The 18,289-nt window shown below is 64.4% G+C and overlaps 1 protein-coding gene across 12 annotated transcripts in view; it reads left to right on the top strand.

Annotated features, from left to right (window-relative positions):
* The window catches only part of BRSK2 (BR serine/threonine kinase 2), a 60,416-nt gene that overhangs the window by 22,483 nt on the left and 19,644 nt on the right, over nt 1–18,289 (top strand). For 11 of the 12 annotated variants that reach the window (XR_005526910.1, XR_005526908.1, XR_005526909.1 and 8 more), the window contains exons 2-4: nt 13,953–14,047; nt 15,229–15,314; nt 17,803–17,943. Coding sequence is in view for 9 of the 12 variants with exons in the window: in XM_039224120.1 (XP_039080051.1) it covers nt 13,953–14,047; nt 15,229–15,314; nt 17,803–17,943 (322 nt within the window). In the remaining 3 variants the exon portion in view is untranslated. Of the gene's footprint in view, nt 1–13,952; nt 14,048–14,641; nt 14,675–15,228; nt 15,319–17,802; nt 17,944–18,289 lie in introns of those variants that run through there. The other variant, XM_039224117.1, reaches the window with a different exon arrangement.

The following is an 18,289-nucleotide window of genomic DNA, read 5'->3' as shown; positions in this document are numbered from 1 at the left end:
CCACTTATACCAAAGCTCCTAAAAAGTGTTATTCTTGTTGAACCCACATCTTTTCTTTCTCTCTTGACCCTGACACCCTACTGAAGTGACCTGAATAGTGCCGAAAAAATGGTCCTTTCTCAGTCCTTACTTAACCAGCAGCATTTGATACAGTTGAACATTCTCCTGTATTCCCGTCTTCACTCCGCTTATGAAATTCCACATTGTCCTTATTTTCCTACCCACCATCCCCTCCCCCCCCCCCCCAGTCTGCTTCCCTGGCTGTTCCTCATCCGGGAGTACCCCAGGGTCCCCCTGGGTGATCCCATCCATTCCCAAGTGTTGAGGCCCCTCAGCATGGCCTCGTCTTTATCATTCTCACACTTACAACCTATGTATGTTCTTGTGTTTAAAGCATGTGTCTTGTAAACAACACGCAGTTAGGTCTTAGGCTTCCTTTTCCCTTTGACAATCTTTTTTTATTTTTTACAGTTTATTTTCAATCTGCCATTTTTCTATTTATTCTATTTGTTCTTTGTACACTTGTCCGTCTTTTCCGGTCTTATTTTGTGTCAGCCAGGTGGTTTTGTTGTCGTTGTTGTTATTTCACTTTCTTTTCTGTAGTAATACTTTTGCTACACCTCTTTCCCCTTATTATCTCTTTAGGGGTTCCTCTAGAGCAGTTGTTCTCTGAGCCTTAGGCCAGGGGCCCTCCTGGGGAGATCCCTACAAATGTTTTCATTTTGTTTTATTGTTGAAGGGTATCTTTGCTGGGTATAGAATTGTAGGATTTCTTCCACCACTAAGGAGGTGGTAAGCCACTGCCTCCGGGTCATACTCTTCCTGGAGAGAAATCAGGCTCTACGGACACTCCCCCGGATGTGAGGGGCATCTTCTTCTCTGGCTAGTATTAAGATTTTCTCACTTTTGGGACGCCTGGGTGGCTTAGTCGGTTAAGCGTCCGACTTTCGCTTAGGTCATGATCTCGCGGTTGTGGGTTTGAGCCCCGCGTTGGGCTCTGTGCTGACTGCCAGCTCAGAGCCTGGAGCCTCTTTCGGTCTGTGACTCCCTCCCTCTCTGACCCTCCCCTGCTCACGCTGTCTCTCTCTCTCCTAGAAATAAATAAAACATAAAAAAAAATTAAAAAAAAAAAGATTTTCTCACTTTCTTTCAGTTGTATCAGGTTAGCAGTGATATGCCTTCATGCAGTTTTCCATGTTTCTGCCCTACTTTGGCTCAGTGAGCCTCATGGATCTTTGGGCTGATGTATATAATACATTTAGGAGAAAATCATGCCCATTATCTCTTAAAATATGTCTTTTGCTCTTTTTTCTCTTTCTCTCCTATTTTTTGGGTTTCCTATTACAATTATGTTAGACTTTTTAGAGCTGTCACATGGGTCTCTGGTGTGCTGTTATGTCTGTTTGTTTTTTCATTCTTTTGCTGTCTGTATTTCAGTTTGGGCAGTTTCTACTGACCTGTCATAGAGTTCACTAATCCTTTTGTGTGTGTCTAGTCTGCTGTTAAGCCCATCCAGTGGGTTCTTGTGGTCTGTCCTTTTCTGTAGTCAAAAAACATTTATGAGGGAAGAAGAGGGAGAGGGCAGAGAAAATGTATATATATTTATAATGTTATCTTAAAATCCTTTCCTGAAAATTTTAATATGTGGGTTAGCTGTGGCCTGCTTCTAGTGGCTATTTTTTCTCTTGAGAGTAGGGTCACACTTTTCTACTCCTTTCTGTGTGGCATCATTTTTATTGTATGCTGGATATTGTTTATTTTTTTAAAAAAAAGTTCTACTGCACTAGGTAAGGCTTTTCCAGAATGTGCATCCTTCCCTCTCAGGCATTTAGGTGCAGCTGCTCAGTTTGATCTATGCAGGACCTCAGCTGGGTCAGGACTGAGCGGCCACTTCGGCAAGTTTCTGTTCCGGGCTAGCTAAGTATATCGAGTGTGCGGGGACTCTCACTGTGATGCGTCCTTCCCCACTGGGCCTCGGGTCTTAACACCTGTCCACTCTCAGCGACTCACTTTAGTCAAATATCAGCTTCCTGGGCTGTCAGCTCCGCTTGGTTCAGCTCTTCTTGTCTCTGTGTTCGGCCACACTGGCATTTGCTCGTGCTGTAGTGCTGCGTCCAGCTCTTCCTTTCTCTAGCCGCTTACTGTCTTCACTCTCCTGGAGCCCCTTCCCGATGTCTCACCCTTCGTGCAAGGCCTCTTGTTTTATAGATGCAGCAGCTACTAGATCTGAGCGAGTCAGTGCAATAATCAGGAAAGAACTTCTGAACACCTTTCTGCTGGGTCGGTTCTCTCTGTCCTGGACTCCCTCTGGTGACGTGTAGTTGGCTGTTTACCTGACTGAGGAGGCCTGCACGGTGGCACGGCTCCTCGTGTGTGAGAAGTGGGGCTCTCTGGGGAGGGGTGGGCCCCTGCTCCGAGTGTGGGATGTCTGGGGGCGGGGGGTTGCGCACAGGCAGGCTGGCCAGCAGGCCTGTCGGAACGAGACGCCTTGCTTGGGGCAGCCTCCTGGCCCCTGAAGTCCTGGGTTGGGTCCCAGGCTGTCTGTCCTTCTTGGCGTGGGGAGTGGGGGCCCCCTGGGCTGTTCCCGTGTCTGCATGCACCCTCCGTAAGTGCCACATCTGTCTTTGTAGCCCTGCCCTCGGGCCCAGGTGTGCTCCCTGGCTGACACTGACACCTGGCGCCCCCTGGGGCCCCCTGGAGCCTGGCAGGCCCAGTCCGTGTCCTGTCCCTCATCACCTGCTGTGGAGACTCCTGGCTCTGCTGAGGGTTAGTCCCCCTCCACACACAGCTGGGCTCTTCTCGGGCCCAATCCCAGGCTGCCTCTGGGAGGGGAAGGGATCAGGTATAGGGTGCGATGGCCGGCAGGCGCGCGCGCGCGTGTGTGTGTGGTCTCATTCCATCTTTACCACAGGCAGGAGAGGGTGTTAGGACACCCCAAGGCTGATGGGGCCACTGAAGCCCCCACCCCAGGGGAGGAGGGGGAGCCAAGCCTCAGGCTGCACAGGTGCAGAGATGATGCCCCCCCCCCCCCGGGAAGGGCCCCCCTGTAGTGCCAGGAGCTCTGGAAGGACCCGGGAGGCCAGAGGCAGATGGGCTGGGGATGGAGCCGGCCTCTCCCCTCCCCTCCCCCACGCTCCTTCCCTCCCCGGGGACAGGGGTGGCGGGAGGGGGCGGCGGCCCCCACGTGGTGTTTGGGTGCTGTGGGTGGGGAGGGCGGGGAGCTTGGCGGAGGAGGCCAGCGGCTGCAGCGGGTGTGAAGTATTTCAGGGCTTAATTAATTTAATTTGAGAGGTTCCTTTTCGGAGCGTGAACAGTTGTCTCCCAAGAGACGCGCGCCACCGCCCCCCCCTCCCCCCCGGCGCCTGGTGGGCGAAGGAAACCGCGGAATCTATATTGAGACGGAGCCTGCCGGGGGCCAGCGTTCCCTGCCTGCCGTCCCTTCCCCGGTCCCCCAGCGGGTCCTCCTTCCCGTCCTCGGAGAAGCGTGCGTGGGTCGAACCGGGAGCCGCCGCGTGACCGTGACGGCGGGCGTGGGGGTGTCGCCGGCCGGAGGGGCCGCCGCGGAGCCCAGAAACATGGGTGCGCGGGGCGGATGGATCTGCCATGCAAGTTGGGGGTGGGGATGCTCGGTCCGCACGTCCCCGCCCCCAAAATGAAGAAGGGTTTGGGGAGGCGGAGCCCCCGAAGGAGGCTGGGAGAACCAGGGCCCTGGCCTAGCCCCGCCCCCCGCCCCGCCCCTCACTCCCCAGAGCTGGGGGGGGGGGGGGGGGGAGGGGCTGCAAGGAGGTCCGGGGCGGGTGGGCACTGGCGCAGGAAGAACGCAGGCCCAGGCTGTGCCGTGGGCAGCGAGGGCGCTTTGAAGTCTGGGCAACCTCAAGCCCCGCCCCCCCCATATCAGTAGTCAGCTGGAGTCTGCGGAGCCCGGGGCGCTGGGGTGGCCGGAGGTTCTGCAGAGGTGCGATGTGTTTGCAGCGAATCTGCGGGGTCAGTGCGTCCCGCGTGGCCGGGGATGCTCCTGGAGCCTGGGAGCCAGACCTGACCCCCCAGCGCCCCGCCCCTGCAAGCACAGGATCCGCCCTCGGCCTGCGGTGGAGCCCCCGCAGAAGAGAAGGGAGGAGAGGGCGATGCCAGGGCGGGCAGCCCCCCAGATGGCTTCCTGGTTCAGATCTGGTGTCTGGGTGCCTGGTCAGGGTGCGTGGTAGGAGATCAAAGGGCTGCTGGCTGTGAGGACGGTGGGGCCTGTGGCCATTTATTCATCAGAATAGACACCAGGCCTGGAGCCTGGCCCCGAGCCCCTCCCTCACCTCTAAGGGGCGGGAAGCAGGGGAGCGGGTGGCCTGCAGCTGGAGGCCCAGCTCGGTGTCAGGTTGTGGCAGGCACCGGGGGGGGGAGGGGCTGGGCCTCAGCACGCCCGCACCCCGTCTTTCACTGGAGCCTGAGGGGAGCACCCCTGCCGTGAAGACCAGCGCGGGGAGGGGCGCCACCCAGGACCCGAGGGCGTTCCAGGGTGGGGACTCCCACTGGGGCCTGGGCAGGGATGCCATCCCGCCTGAGGCCGGAGGGACTTCGCGGTCGCCCAGAGCGTGGGTCTCAGACCCTCTGGAGACAGGAGAGCAGGCAGTGAGCCCTCTGCCAGGCTCCATCCCGCCCCACCTCACCCCCGAGGGTTTCTGGTGCTGTGGGTGCCCAGTGAGCCCCTGGCGGATCCTGGCGTCTTGGAGCCTCTCCCCAGCTACAGCTTCCACGACGGGTGCCCTTCCAGCAGGGGTGAGGGCTCCAGTGTCTCCTCATCCTTTGGAGGGAGCTGTTCTAGGCCGGAGGGCCTGTCCCTACGCGCACCAGCACCCGGCGTGGGGGTCCTGGGGCAGCACCTCCTGGGATCCCTGCTGGTGCGGGGGTGGTGTCCTGGGCTTAGAGGTTACCACGTGCCCGGCTCCGGCAGGAGCAGGGTGTGGCCAGGGGAAGTGCCCAGGGAGTGCTGACAGCCGGTTCCCAGGGCACCCTGGCTCTGCTGTCCCCCAGCAGTGTAGCCCAGGGCAAGTCACCCGCTGTCCTTGGGCCCCAAGCGCAGGGCTGCAGGGAGGGGGGGTGGCGAGCACTGCACTGGCCACTGTCCATGGTGCTGAGAGGACCCCTCCCCACTGGCCGGAATGCGCGGCACCCCGCTGACTCCCTGAGCCTGTTCAAAGCGGGTGCTGGGGCTGGAGCTTGCGCCTGTCCCAGCTAGGGAAGCGCCACCCCCAGGCTGGGCATGGGCAGGTTCACCCTGACCCCTTGGGCAGTGGGAGGAGAATGGGCCCGGCCTCAGTGTCCTCTTCTGAGGAAGGAGATGGGCTGCTGTGAGGTTGAGGTTCAAGCGGAAAATACTTAGGAGTCTTCCTGACCAGCGGCATGGCCTAGCCACCTCCCAGGGCCCACCTGCCCCAGGGCCTTTGCCAGGGCTCCGTGGCTGAGTCTGCAGTCCCCCTGGTGCCCCCCCCAGGGCTGCCCCCGACGCCACTTACGGGAGAGGCAGGACCGCACCTCCCGCAAATCCTGCCCCTAGTGCCTCCAGGCTGATGCTGGGTGGGTGGAGACGCCCTGTGAGCGCTGATGCTGTTCGGAGCTGCCCGCGCCGGCTGGGTGCGGCACCTTGCTGAGCCGGGGCATGCGTGGGCCGGGGAGAAGCTGCCGCACAGTGAGGGGTCAGGACAACGTGCTTAGCTGAGGTCGTGGTCGAATGAACAGGAAGCCCTTCTGGGATGCACTTGGAGGTTTGTGATGGCAGAAAGGTCCCGGTAAATATGCCCCCGAGTGGAAGAGGCGCCGTGTCTGTCCCTGGGGCCGCCGGAAGCACATCTCCCTGTCTAGTTGTGGGGCCCGGAGGCCTGAGGGCTGTGGGGGGCCCATTCCAGGCCCCTCCCCCGCTTCTGGCCGCTTGCTGGCCGCCCTGCGTCTGCCTTCAGGTCCATGTGGTGTTCCCGCTGTGCCCCTCGTCACAAGAGTGCTTGTCATTGGCTTCAGGGGCCGCCTTGGATGTTCAGCATTCTCATGACGAGATCTAGAATTTACCTCTGCGAGAGCTTTGTTCCAAATGAGGTCTCATTCACAGGTTCCAAGGAGTAGGACACAGACACGTGTCCCTAAGGCCACCATCCCATCCCTACTCCATTTGTGGAGTTTGGGGCCCCAGGAGGCCCCTGGTGGTTTTCACAGGGTCCCCAGTTTTGTACCCCAGCTTCCTGCCTGTGGGCTCAGCCCTTGGTGGTCACCTGGAGTACAAGCGGCACTTGGCGATGCTCTTTCTGAAAGTCTTACTCCCTGCCCTCACGGGTGCCCCCAGCCCTGGATGAGCCTGAGTGTAGGGGTAAGGAGGGTTGGAGGAGAGCCAGGTCGTCACAAAGGGTACCCTAACCTTGCCCTATTGGGGTGGCCTTCAGCCCAGCCTTGGGGTTCCCTGCCACCCAGGCACATGGTGGAGGGGCTTCTGTGTCAGGTGAAGAGATGGGGTCAGTGCGGGAAACAGGGCAGAGTGAGGTGCTCCCTCTTCTCAGTGGACACCCAGGGGCAGGAGGGGAAAGGACATGGACACCCCAGGGGCCCAGGCTGCATGGTGCCCTAGCAGGGACGGGGGCTTCCAGGTACCATCCGTTCCTCCCCACCACTGGCATCCACATGGCTGACTGTCCCCTCACAGGTGCACCCACCCCCTGCCCCAGGCCCGGGGGGAGTTAGTCCTCAGACCCAGGCTGGGGAGCTGCCCGGCAAGCTGGGGGCTGAGCCCAGCTAGCAGAGGGGCTCTAGCCTGGAGACTCCACCAGCCAGGTGTGCACAGGGACGTGGAGAGAGGCACAGTCCCGCGTGCCCCTCTTCCAGTCCCCGAGTCTCTGGGGGGGCTCCATGCTGTCCAGAAGGGCCTGGGTGGGAGGGGCTGTTTTACCCCCTTCCATAGGTGAGATGGGGAAACTCAGGCTGGGGCGCCATGCTGTCCGTGAGGCCATGCACCCGGCTCCAGGAGGCTGCTGCCCACGTTTGTCCAGCTCATACTAGAGGCCAGGCCTGAGAATTCCCTGGCTTCTGGTGGTTGGAGGGCAGAGTGTATTCATGACCTGCTGTTACCTAACAAGGGACGCCCAAAACTTGGTGGCTTGAACCAGTGAACATCCTCTCATGGTTCCTGAGGGTCAGGAGTCCAGGGGCAGCTGAGCCAGGCAGCCATGCTCGGGAATCTCACGAGGTCCCAGGTATGGGACAGAGAGCCAGAGGCCTGTGCTCTCGGCCTCAGGACAAGGTGGTGGCTCCTCAGAGCCGGGGTCCCAGGGAATGGACACCAGAAGAAGCTGTAGCTACCGCCTGTCCTTGAAGGATGAAGGGTTATTCCCTGCCACGCAGGCCAGCGTGGTGCAGTGCGGGAGGGGCCTCAGGGCTGGGAGGCTGGCTTCCGGGAAGAGGGTTCCCTAAGAGTCCCTGGGAGGCTGCTGCGGCCTGGCCGCAGGAAGGGCGGGAGCGGCAGCCGGGGGCCAGAGGGCCAGGTGCCGCGAGGAACAGCGCTGCCGACGGCGACCTCCAGCGTGCGTGGTCCACGCCCCCTTCCTTGTTGCCTCTGCCCACCAGCTGCTCCCTGGAGTTTGGGGAGGGGCCTCTGCAGCCCCCCCCACGGGCTCCGTCCTGGGCCCAGCTTCTTTGGGAAGCCCCCCGGGCCAGCTGGTCCCGTAGCCCGCTGCCTCTGGCTGCCCGCCCCGGGCGAGTCTGACCGCATCGAGCTCTTGTCTGGGGCCCTTGGCCTGCGGAGAACATGGTGCCCCTGCCCCTTTGGTCTGCCTCCAGATCCAGGCACGTGGGGTCTGGCCTTGGCGTGGGGTCAGTGGCCAGGGCAGGACCACGAGGTTGCAGCCATGTCCGCAGCGTCCCCCAGTGAGGCCGTGTGCTGCTGCCCTGCTGCTGTGGGCGGCCCGGCCCGGGGGAGGGGGGCTGGCCCAGGGCTGCCAGCCCTGCTGACTCATTTTCCCAACAGCCAGTGTGGTGCCACCTCTCTGCCTCCTCCAAGGAGAGCCGAGGCGGTGGGGGGTGGGGGGGGTGACAGGGCTGTCCACCTCCAGGAGGACAGGCTCGTCTTCTGTGCCAGACTCCCGCACACCCCCACGAGCAGAGCCCCTGGGTGAGGCATGTTGAGGTGGCAGAAAATGGGTCATCCTTAGCTGTGCTTGTGGCCCCAGGGGAGCTGGCTGCATGGTCCCAGAGGTGCAACAGCTGGTGATGGCCCCAGGTGTTAGTGACCCTTGGGTGGTCCTGTGAGCTCTGGTGGCTGGACATTGGTCTCTCCTGAGACGCAGATGGCAGCCCCTTGATGTTGGGCAGGCACTGTGCCTGGGTCAGCAGAAGCCCCCCCCCCGCCGCCCCCATGAGCCTCCTTCCCAAGAACCCACCATGGGAGCTGCTGCCCCTCATCCCCTGTGCCCAGGGACCCACTGACACAGCGTGGGTCCCCAGTGTGAGCGCGCTGCGGGCTCCATGGGCAGGTGCCGGCCTGGTCAGCACCGTGGACAGTGGCCGTCCTCCTGAGGGCCAGGTTCCAGATTTCAGAGCGCCTCCCTCCTCCCGAGACTGCTGTCCCGCCCCTGGGCCCACATGCCCTCCTCCATGGGCTTTTCCGGAGCTTGGGTGACCCCCATCCTTTCCCTGAACTCTCTCCTTCCTTCCGGGGTGGGGGCGCGGGTCTTCGGGCTGCCAGACGCCGGCAAGAAGGACCTTCTGGCAAACTCTTGGTTGGGATCACGGCTGCCTGCCCTGAGGCAGGACCACGGCCTGTGGCTGAAGGGGGTCAGGGGCTCTGGGCGCAGCCGCTGCCTGCGGTGCGGGGATGGCGGTGGAGGGGGACGAGTCTCCACCACGTTGAAGGAAGCCCCAGCTCTGAGGGGCTCCACTCCCCCGCGGAGGGCACCCGTGGTGACCGCAGGGTCTAGGCATGTGGTGATTTGAATGAGAAACGGCTGACGCAGTCATTTCTCCCTTGGCTTGTGGCCCCGTGCATGCTGCTTCACGGGACTCGGGACTCCGCAGGCAGGGCCCATGGCGTTCGAGGTGCCTGCAGAGCCCACGGGACTCACGTGGCCCCGGCCCGCAGCCAGTCGGCAGTGCAGTGGGTGCAGGTGTGGCAGGTCATGCCACGGGGCCCTTGTGCGGCATGTGCACGCACTCCTTGTGCTCTGGGCTCCTCTGTGCAGGGCCCTTCCTCCCCCCCACGTGGACACGCAGAGAAGGCAGCCAGTAAGTGTCTGTGGTGGCACAGGCGGATAATGACCTAACGTGGCCCTGCGGGGAGGCTTCGAGGCCAGTCTGCCATGGCCAGCTGACTCCTCTCAGGCTCCCCCATGGTGGACGGGACACAGGCCCGCCAGGGAGGGGGCGGTGCTCAGAGGCAGGGGGTTGGAGGGATTAAACCACCGTGCTCTCCTGCCCGTCCAGCGGCTCAGGCGGGGGACAGCTCATGGCCTGCCACATATGGGGACGTCAGAGATGGGACCTGACACAGGCATGTCACTCACCAAAAGGGGTCAGACCTCTGTGTGGTCCCAACCTCCCTGCAGCAGCCACGTGGGGTGGCTGGAAAAGGCTGCTCGGCTCAGGACGCTGTGGAGCCGGCCCGGGGAGCACCGCACCCGATGGCCACAGGTGGAGGAAGGGAGGCAGGAGGCCTGTGTGACGTGTTCCCAAGCACTTGGAAGAGGCCACGCCATGCGGCCCCAGTGCCTGGAGGGAGAGGACTTCAGGGGCAGTCATTGGCCCCATAAGGGAGGACAGGCTGGATGGGCCCCAAGGGCGCTGAGCTGCCCGTCCGTAGGGTCTGCAGGGCTCAAGGCTGATAGTGGATGGAGTGACCAGGACTCCCGAGGGTCAGGCTTAGGGCAGCGGCCATGCATGGCCGCCCTGAGAGGTTGAGAGGCAGCCCTGGGGCCACGTCAGAGCAGGGCTTTCTCCAGGCAGGCGCCCTCACCCCTGGGGTGGAAATAGCACCGGAGGCTGGAACACACGTGGAGCTCATGAGCAGTCCCTGTGTAGGGAGGGCCACCCCAGGCTGTCCCTCCACCCCACCCCCTGCCCATCAGCCCGACTGCCCCCCGGGGCTACAGGGCTGGTGCTTGGGGCACCTCTCCCTCTCGCTCACAGCACTGTCACCTGCTCCCTGACCCCGGCCCAAACCAAAGGGCGGTGTCTGGGCCGTGGGAGGCCGGTTCTCTTCTGGGGGCTCCAGCACGGTTTTATTCTGAAGGCCCATGACCATGAGGAAAAGGGAGGTCAGGGTCGAGCCCCAGGAGCCCCAGTCACTGAGCATCTGCTCAGGTCTGCCCCCAGCCCTGAGCCCCGACCCCACAGGGCCCCATAGGCCACCTCCGTGCTGGGGCCCCTGAGGGTCCACCAGTGTGGGTTCTGACCCTGAACTTGCCAGCCCCACCTGTCTGCTCCCCACAGCTCTGGGGCTGCCCTGGCCCCTCACAGCCTCGGGGGGCCAGGCTCCTGCCCCTTTCCAGAGCACTGCAGCAGGTGTGGGGGCCGGTAGGAGCCACCAGGCCAGGAGGGCCTGGCACTGCCTGCAGAGAGCTGCTAAGCCCCCGCTAGAGAGCTCCAGCCCACCCAGCAGCCCCCCGCCCCACAGCCCCCTGCCCGCCTGCTCTCTGGCCGCCTCTGGGCCCCACGGGCCCTAATAGCCGAGTGAGGAGGTAGGAGTGCTCCCCTGAAGCCCTGCCCCCAGCCCGGCACAGGGAGGGCCCCACCCTGTCTGGGGACCTGGGACCTGGGGCCCGGGTGCAGGCCCTGCTCTCGGATGGCAGCCTACAGGTCCCCTGGACTCTCCTGGCCAGATTTGGGGCCCTGGGGGGTGGGCACCCCCAATAAAGCACAGGTTGGTTTGTGCTCAAGTCTGGGGTACAGTGGGGAGCCAGTGGGTGGGGCAGCCCCGGGGGGCTCGGGGCTCTTCCTTGGCCTTTTGCCTGAGCCTTCCCAGGGTGCCCCTGGGGCTCCCCGATGCCTGGAGCCTTCCTGCAGTGAGGCACAGGCGGCCCAGCACACTCCCGAGCCCGCCGCCTGGGCGGGACGCCGTCCGCTGCTCTGGCGATCATCTGTGACACCGTATACTTTTCCTGCGTTGGAGCGCGCCCGTGTTTGCTGTAAACACAGTAATATATCACAACAGGGAGCTGAGCTTGAGCAGCTGCAGGGCTGGGGAACTATGGTGACTGTGGGCTTCCCTGCAGAAGCTGCCCTCCCACCGTCCTGAGCCCGCTTCGGAGGGCTCCCTGGGCACACTCTCCATCCTCTGCCTCTAGGGAATGGCAGGCCTGCTAGGAGCCCAGACACCCCACCCCAGAGGCCGCCAGGGCTGGGTCACTGCCCAGGGTGCCAGGGAAGCTTCACTAAGGAGGGGCACCTCCACGCTTGGCTTTGAGGGGTGTGTAGGAGTCTGCAGGCCTGAAGACTTTCTTGGCAAAGGTCGCAAGTGGAAGAAGACGAAAGCAGGGAGGGAACTGCCAGAGCTCCGGGTCACTGCCCAGGGCAGCCCCCCTGCACCTGGCTGCGCCTCCCGGCTGGCCTCATCTGAGCTCGGCAGGAGGCTCCAGGTGGCCCGCCGGTGGGGGCCTGGGCCCATGGCGTGCGGCTTGTCGGGCACACACTGTTCTCTGGCCCCTTTGTTCCCTGGCCTTCCTGGGCAGCTGTGCAGCAGCTGGTGACGTGACCACCGAGTTTCCTGGTCGACGAAGCGGGAGCCCGTCTTTTCCCGCAGTGCCCGGTACGGCCACTGGGCAGGATGGCGGTGGTGGCACCAGCTCCGTCACACGCTGCGTCTGGAGTCGGCCAGCATGGCGGTCAAGCGCCCTGTCACCCGGGCACCCATTTATTTTCCTCTCCTGGAGGCAGGACGATGCGCGCACTGGTGTGCCCTCCTGTGGGCCCCGCCCACCTGCCCAAGCGCCGTCCAGCCGTGTTGTGTTTTCACGTCTGCTGGGAACCTGGCGGCTGAGCCAGAAGTACTTCACTCCTTCCCGTTAGAGGACATTTGTCCCTCCCCGGGTTTTGCTGCGTGAACAGTCTAGCAGAGCTGCCCCGGGCCGTGCCCTCCTGTGTCGGGAATGCTCTCCCACACCCCGTGGTGGCTGTCTGCCCGGTGGGGGTCGCGCGTCTGCACCGGGGTGTCTCTTCACGGGAGGTGTCTCTCCTGAGCGTTCAGAACTCGCGGGAGCCTGTCCCCTTTGGGGCAGCGGCTGTTTCTGCCTGTTTCCCCGGTTCCCCTTGGCCCGTCGGCATTGTTCTGGGGTCTTGCCAGGCAGAGGTTTTGCTCCGAACACTGCGCACCTGCTGTCTGGGAGACAAGCCGGGCGGCGGGGCCGGGTCCCTGGGCCTCCAGCCGTGGGTTACAGACACGACGGCAACACACCCGCTGTCTCCTGCTGCTGCGCACTCCCTGCTCTCCCTGTGGGCCCGGAACCAGGGCTCAGGGCCAGAGCACGGGCAGCCAGCGAGAGGCCCCGGGAGTCTTCAGCCCTTCCTGGGTGGGAGCGGGGGGCACACAGCGGCCCAGCCGGAGCTCCTCTGTCCTGGGCTGAGCACCGGGGCTTCCCGCCCTTGGGCTCCAGCCACGGAGGCCCCCTCCCGGGGCTCACCGTGCGCAGGAGAGGGTGGCTGCGGGCCTGCCCGTCCTGACCCAAGGGGAGAGACAGGAGCTGCGCCTGGAAGGTCAGGTGGGACCTCGCTCCGTGGGAAGACACAGGCCACACAGAGTTACGGCTGTGAGGTCCGTTCGGGGAACGGAAGGGCTCTTGCCAACTGTACGACTCCCCCCCCGCCCGGCCCCATGTAAAAGTGGGGGAAGGGCAAACCCGAGCAGCTGGTGAGCACGAGGAGCTCAAGGTCAAAGCTGAACAGCAACAGCAGGCCCTGGGGCACTCCAGGACACAGGGCAGGCAGGTGGTCGGGGCCCCGACTGTACCAAGCCCTTGTGCAGCAGTGCGAGCCCCCTCAGTCCTCGAGGCGGGCGTACCAGGCGGAGCATGAGTCCGGGTCAGGCTGCGATGCCAAAGTTAACGGTCCTGCCCCCTTGCCCCGAATGCTGGAGGCAGGGGCCGTCATGGTACCTTCACATGCCCGCCTGAGAATGACAGTCACCTTGGAGAATGTCACGGTTGGGGGCCCAGGCTCAAGAACGGAGAGGTGGGCATGTCCTGGGCCTGAGGCTGCAGAGGGGTCCAGCCAGAGGTCAGGAGGGCAGCCGGCAGCAGCCTGGGCTGCGGCGGGGGTGAGGCTGCTGGTGGCCCCGGTGGCCTGTCCTGGCCAGGGAGGGGCGGGGGGGATGGCTGGCTGTGGCCACGTGATACAGGGCAGGACCAGGACTAGAAGCGTGGCCATGAGAGCAGAGGCGCGTTCTGTCCTGTGGGGGCCCAGGGCTGGGGGCGTGGGCGTGGCAGGTGGGGGTGGGGCTGTCCAGGGAGTGGCCTTGGGGCCATCCTGCTGTCCCTGAGACTCCAGTGGGCTGGACACTACTGTCTGGGGGCACCTCCGTCCTGAGGCTGCTGGGTCAGGGCTGCAGGGGGTGGAGACTGGTCCCTGGGGGAGGGGTGGCCCTGGCCCGAGGGTACCCTCCTCCCCTGCTGGGCAGGGCTGGGCAGTGGCTGAAGGCCCCGGGGGCAGGGGCTCTGGGTGTAGGGCCTCCAGAGCAGAGGGGAGGGTCCAGGAGGTCAGAGGGCTGGTCCCCTGGTGTGGGGCAGGGCTGCCGCTCCAGGACGGAGCTGTTCTGGGCCGTGACCAAGGAGCCTGGGAGGGTGGACAGTGGCCGTGGATGTCCCACTTGAGGCACAATGGGTGGGGGTGGGGACAGCACTCAGGGGATACGGGCCCTGAGTGAGGGGTCTGTGTGGGCAGTGGGTGGGGTCCCTGCCGGTTGGGGCCCTGGATGGGTCTGAGGGGGCTTCTCTACCCCACAGGCCTTGTGAAGCTGGGGATTCACTGTGTCACGTGCCAGAAGGTGGCCATCAAAATTGTCAACCGGGAGAAGCTCAGCGAGTCTGTACTGATGAAGGTGAGCTCGGGCGGGGCCTGGGGACAGCCTGACATGGGCCTGGGTGGGTCCCTGTGGTGAGAGCCCCAAGGGGGGGGCTATAGAGAAGCCCAGTGGGAGCAGCTTCTGCTACAGAACAAGCTCCCTGTGTGGGCGTCCACTGACCACGGCCACCGCCTTGCACGCTGGCTTCCCTCCTCGGCCCCACCCGCCCTTTCCCCCTGCCTCAGCCAGGGCCCGAGGAGGGACAGGCCGCATCCTGGGGCACAGTCCGGGCGCTGTACTGACCTGCTGGGATAGCTGGCTGGGCCTCAGTTTCCCCAGTTAGCCTCAGGAGGAGGCCCCTCCCTCTGAGGAGGGAAAAAGGAAGTGACAGTTCCCCAGGGACCACAACAGCCCCTCCCACCCCCATCCCGGGAGCCCGACCTGTGGTGGAATCTGGACCCCCTTTGGGACCGGACCAGGGCCCGCATGGATGGATGTAGGAAGGGCTTGCTCCGGACTCAGGTTCCCCCGTCTGCCTGCTCACCCGGGGCTGTGCGGCACTCACACCTCTGCACGTGGGCGGCGTGCTGGGGGCTCCCCATCACCGCGGCTGCCCCTGCCCTGAGGACTGTGCCTCCCTCGTTTCCCCAGCCATCTCCCGAGGTGGGCATGTGCAGCCAGTATGCCAGGGGGGCAGGGAGGGACTTGGGTGGGCCCCACTGAGGAGCCCAGGGACCAAAGCTGGGCAGTTTTAAGAGAAGGAGTGGTGGCTTGGAGGGGTGGGGGCAGATCTGACCTTGCCTTGGACAGCTTCTGGGACTCCCAAGTTCAGCTGAAGACACGGAGTTCAAGGTGCATACGAGCTATCTGAGCAGAGACAAGAGCTCGGAGGCAGAGGCCCCCCGAAGGCCCGGGAGGGCCGGGGTGGAGGCAGCCCCCCTTTGTGATGCCCCTGGGATGGAATGGGCTAGCCCACGGGGGTGGAGACCCCATCGCTAGGCTGGCCCTGCTCCAAAGCCTCCACTCCCCCCCCCCCCAGGAGCCTGGCCAAGGTGTCTGGGGGGCACAGCCCACCCAGATCCTTCTGTTTCCCCACCAACCAGAGGCCCAGGGCCGCGTGGTGTCGGCCTGACCCCAGGGCTGCGGGTAGGGGGTGGGTGGGGGGTGCAGGCAGCGGGGGTGCGCCCATCCCCAGCCAGATCTCTCTCCCCGCGCAGGTGGAGCGGGAGATCGCCATCCTCAAGCTCATCGAACACCCTCACGTTCTAAAGCTGCACGATGTTTATGAAAACAAAAAATATTTGTAGGTATTGCCGGGTCTGGAGAGCTGGGGAGGGGGCAGAGGCGAGACTGTGGGGCCCCGGGAGGGAGCCAACCCACGAGGGTTCCCACGGCAGAGCCACCAGCCTGGACCGCCAGGGGCTGGGGCTTCCTGGAGGCAGCGGCTGGGAGCTGGGGTCAAGAAGCAGGAACCACTTGGCCCAGTCCCTCTGCCAGGGCTCTAGGGGCCACACCCTCCCCATTCCCACCGAGTCCCCATCTGCTCCCTCGAGGGACTAGGAGCCCAGGTTGGCCGATGGCTCGATGGCCACACCAGGCCCCTCACCTGGCCTGTTGACCCGCCCTCCCTGGGCATCCACCCCCGTGCTGTCGAGGTCAGAGGCCAGAGTAAATCTCACTACCCAAGGTGCACCTGGCACAAATTGGAGACTGGCCTCCCCCCAAGTCGCCTGCTGTGTGGCTTCGATGAGCTCACCCGGGGTGTGGGCGGTGGTCACTGGGTCACAAGGGGGCGTCCAGCCCTGTCACTACCGCCAGTGTGGCTGTAGGAAGGCCCCAGCCTGTCTCAGGGGGGCTCTAGTGGTACTTTCCTTAGCATTCAGACTGAGTGAGGAAATGCATGCAGGGGGCTGGCCCAGGGGACCCCCGAGGCCTCAACTCCAAGCTCCAGGCCCGACTTTGGGCCCCCGGAACAGACCTGGGCACCTCATGGGCTGGACCAGTTGGTGCCAGGTGGCCATCCAGAGCACCCCCCCTTACTGTCTCTGGGCGCTGGTGGTTGGGACACGGGGCCGGACGCCGAGGGCCACCTGAGCGGAGCAGGAAGGCTTGGGCACACGGACTGAGGATGGTCCGAACCCCACCCTTCCAACAAGGCTGTCACTCTGTGGGCCTCAGTTTCCTGATAGCTGTGGCACCCCACTGTGGCGGCTGGGGGCCCAATGGCATGAGTGGCCGACTCCAAGCGGTTGATGGTAGGCTGACTGTGGGGGGTCAGAGACGAGTTGGTATAGGTGTAGGGGTGCCAGGAGGCGGGTCCTGGTCCTGGGGCCCCTGACACTGGTGGGTGCAAGGAGCTCTGTCTCCCCGAGACACGCCTGCATGACCCCCCACCATCGGCCCGACCAGGGGCCCACCTTGTGGTCAGTGTCCGGTGACATCCTGTGAGTTTGGGGGCGTGCACTGCTGGCCACCTCCACGCATGACATGCAGGGACCCGTTGTGCCTCATTTCTGTTGAGATACCTGTGGGGACGGACCGGGGGCTGGGGGTCAGGAGGAAGCCAGGGAGGGGCCTGGGACGGCAAGGCCAAGCTGGGCACAGGCCCCGTGACAGGGACAGCGTGGCCAGCAGGCGGGCGATCAGGTAGCCAGGCTGGGTCCCGCAGGGCCGGGGCAGCCCTGGGAGCCTGCAGGTGAAGGAGGGGCAGGGGACCCCTTCGCCCAAGTGCCCAGCTTGGGCCTCCCACTCAGTAGCAGGGCACGACCCCTGGGATGGCCTCTCCTGCCCGAATACCACCTTGTGCCCCTCCTCGCCCCTTCTCTCCTCAGGCCCCCGGGGCCCCCACCCCTGCCGAGCCCTCCGCTCCTGTAAGACAAGCTGTTGGGACGCGGACTCCCTACCTCCTGCCCCCAGCCTGTGCCCTCGGCTCCTCCAGCAAGTCCTGGGGGTCCTGCGGGCATCGGCGTCCCCCATCCCTGGAGGCTCAGCTTGGGTATGGGGTGGGGCCCCTCCCCCTCCCCCCTCCCCCCTCCAGCCTCCGTCACCAGGCCAGAGACTTGCTGCTCCTCCAGCTGTCCCCACCCTGCCCTGCGCAGGAGCCCAGGGGCCTCCGTCCCTGGCGCCCTGCCAGCCACCTGTTTGCAGACCAGGAAGCGGCCCGGGAGAGCGGGCGGGGTCCGCTGGCCCTGGGGCGGGCGCTCCGCTCTGGCCCCCGGGGCCCCTGTCGGGATCCCCTAGTGGCCCAGCCCCCGGCCGTGGCACCAGTCAGGCCCCCAGGCCACACTGAGCCACTGGGGGAGGTTACAGCCTGCTGGGGGCACCCTGTGTACTGTCTTCCAGGAGCCCATTTGAGGGCCAGCCTGGCCCCCCCGGCCACGCCCGGCCCCAGCCCCTTGCCCACCCTGTTTGAGGTCTTCCCCGTTGGCCCTGGTGCCCCATGGACCTGAGCGTCGGATTCACCCCCCTGCTGGGGGAGCCCAACCTGGAGCAGCCACGGAGGGCCTAGAAGGGTCACGGCCCCGCTTGCGTGGGGGTCAGAGGCCGCAGCGCCCCTCTTGCCTTGAGGCTGAGCAGTCCCTCAGCCAGGGGGCCAGGTGTGGCCCTGCTCCGGCCTCCCCGCCTCCGAGGGCCCCCCTGAGGCTGTGCTGGAGGCAGGCCTGCCCAGAGGCCGGCAGACCAGCGAGCTCCTCATGTAGAGGGCGCTGGAGGCTGAGACAAGGCAGAGGGTGGCGCCAGGGCGGGCTGGCCACACGGTGCGCAGCCACCCGACGTCCGCCTGTCCCCTGCAGATACCTGGTGCTAGAACACGTGTCTGGTGGAGAGCTCTTCGACTACCTTGTCAAGAAGGGCAGGCTGACCCCCAAAGAGGCTCGGAAGTTCTTCCGGCAGATCATCTCTGCGCTAGACTTTTGCCACAGCCACTCCATATGGTGTGTGCCCCGACCCCACCAGATGCCCCCATCTCCCGGTCACCCCCTCTTGCCCTGCTGGGTCCCCATCCCCACAGATGCCCCTGTCCCATGAGGTGCCCCCATCCCACCAGGTGCCCCCATCCCACCAGGTGCCCCCCATCCCATCAGGTGCCCCCCTGTCCCATCAGGTGCCCCCATCCCACCAGGTGCCCCCCCATCCCACCAGGTGCCCCCATCCCACCAGGTGCCCCCCCGTCCCACCAGGTGCCCCCCCGTCCCACCCGGTGTCCCCCTGTCCCATCAGGTGCCCCCCCGTCCCACCAGGTGTCCCCTCGTCCCATCAGGTGTCCCCATCCCATCAGGT

Source organism: Hyaena hyaena, unplaced genomic scaffold, assembly GCF_003009895.1.
Source record: "Hyaena hyaena isolate Hyena2069 unplaced genomic scaffold, ASM300989v1 scaffold_1528, whole genome shotgun sequence".
Taxonomy (NCBI): domain Eukaryota; kingdom Metazoa; phylum Chordata; class Mammalia; order Carnivora; family Hyaenidae; genus Hyaena; species Hyaena hyaena.
The sequence above is the reverse complement of the archived record's forward strand: the minus strand, read 5'-3'. Positions and strand labels throughout refer to the sequence as shown.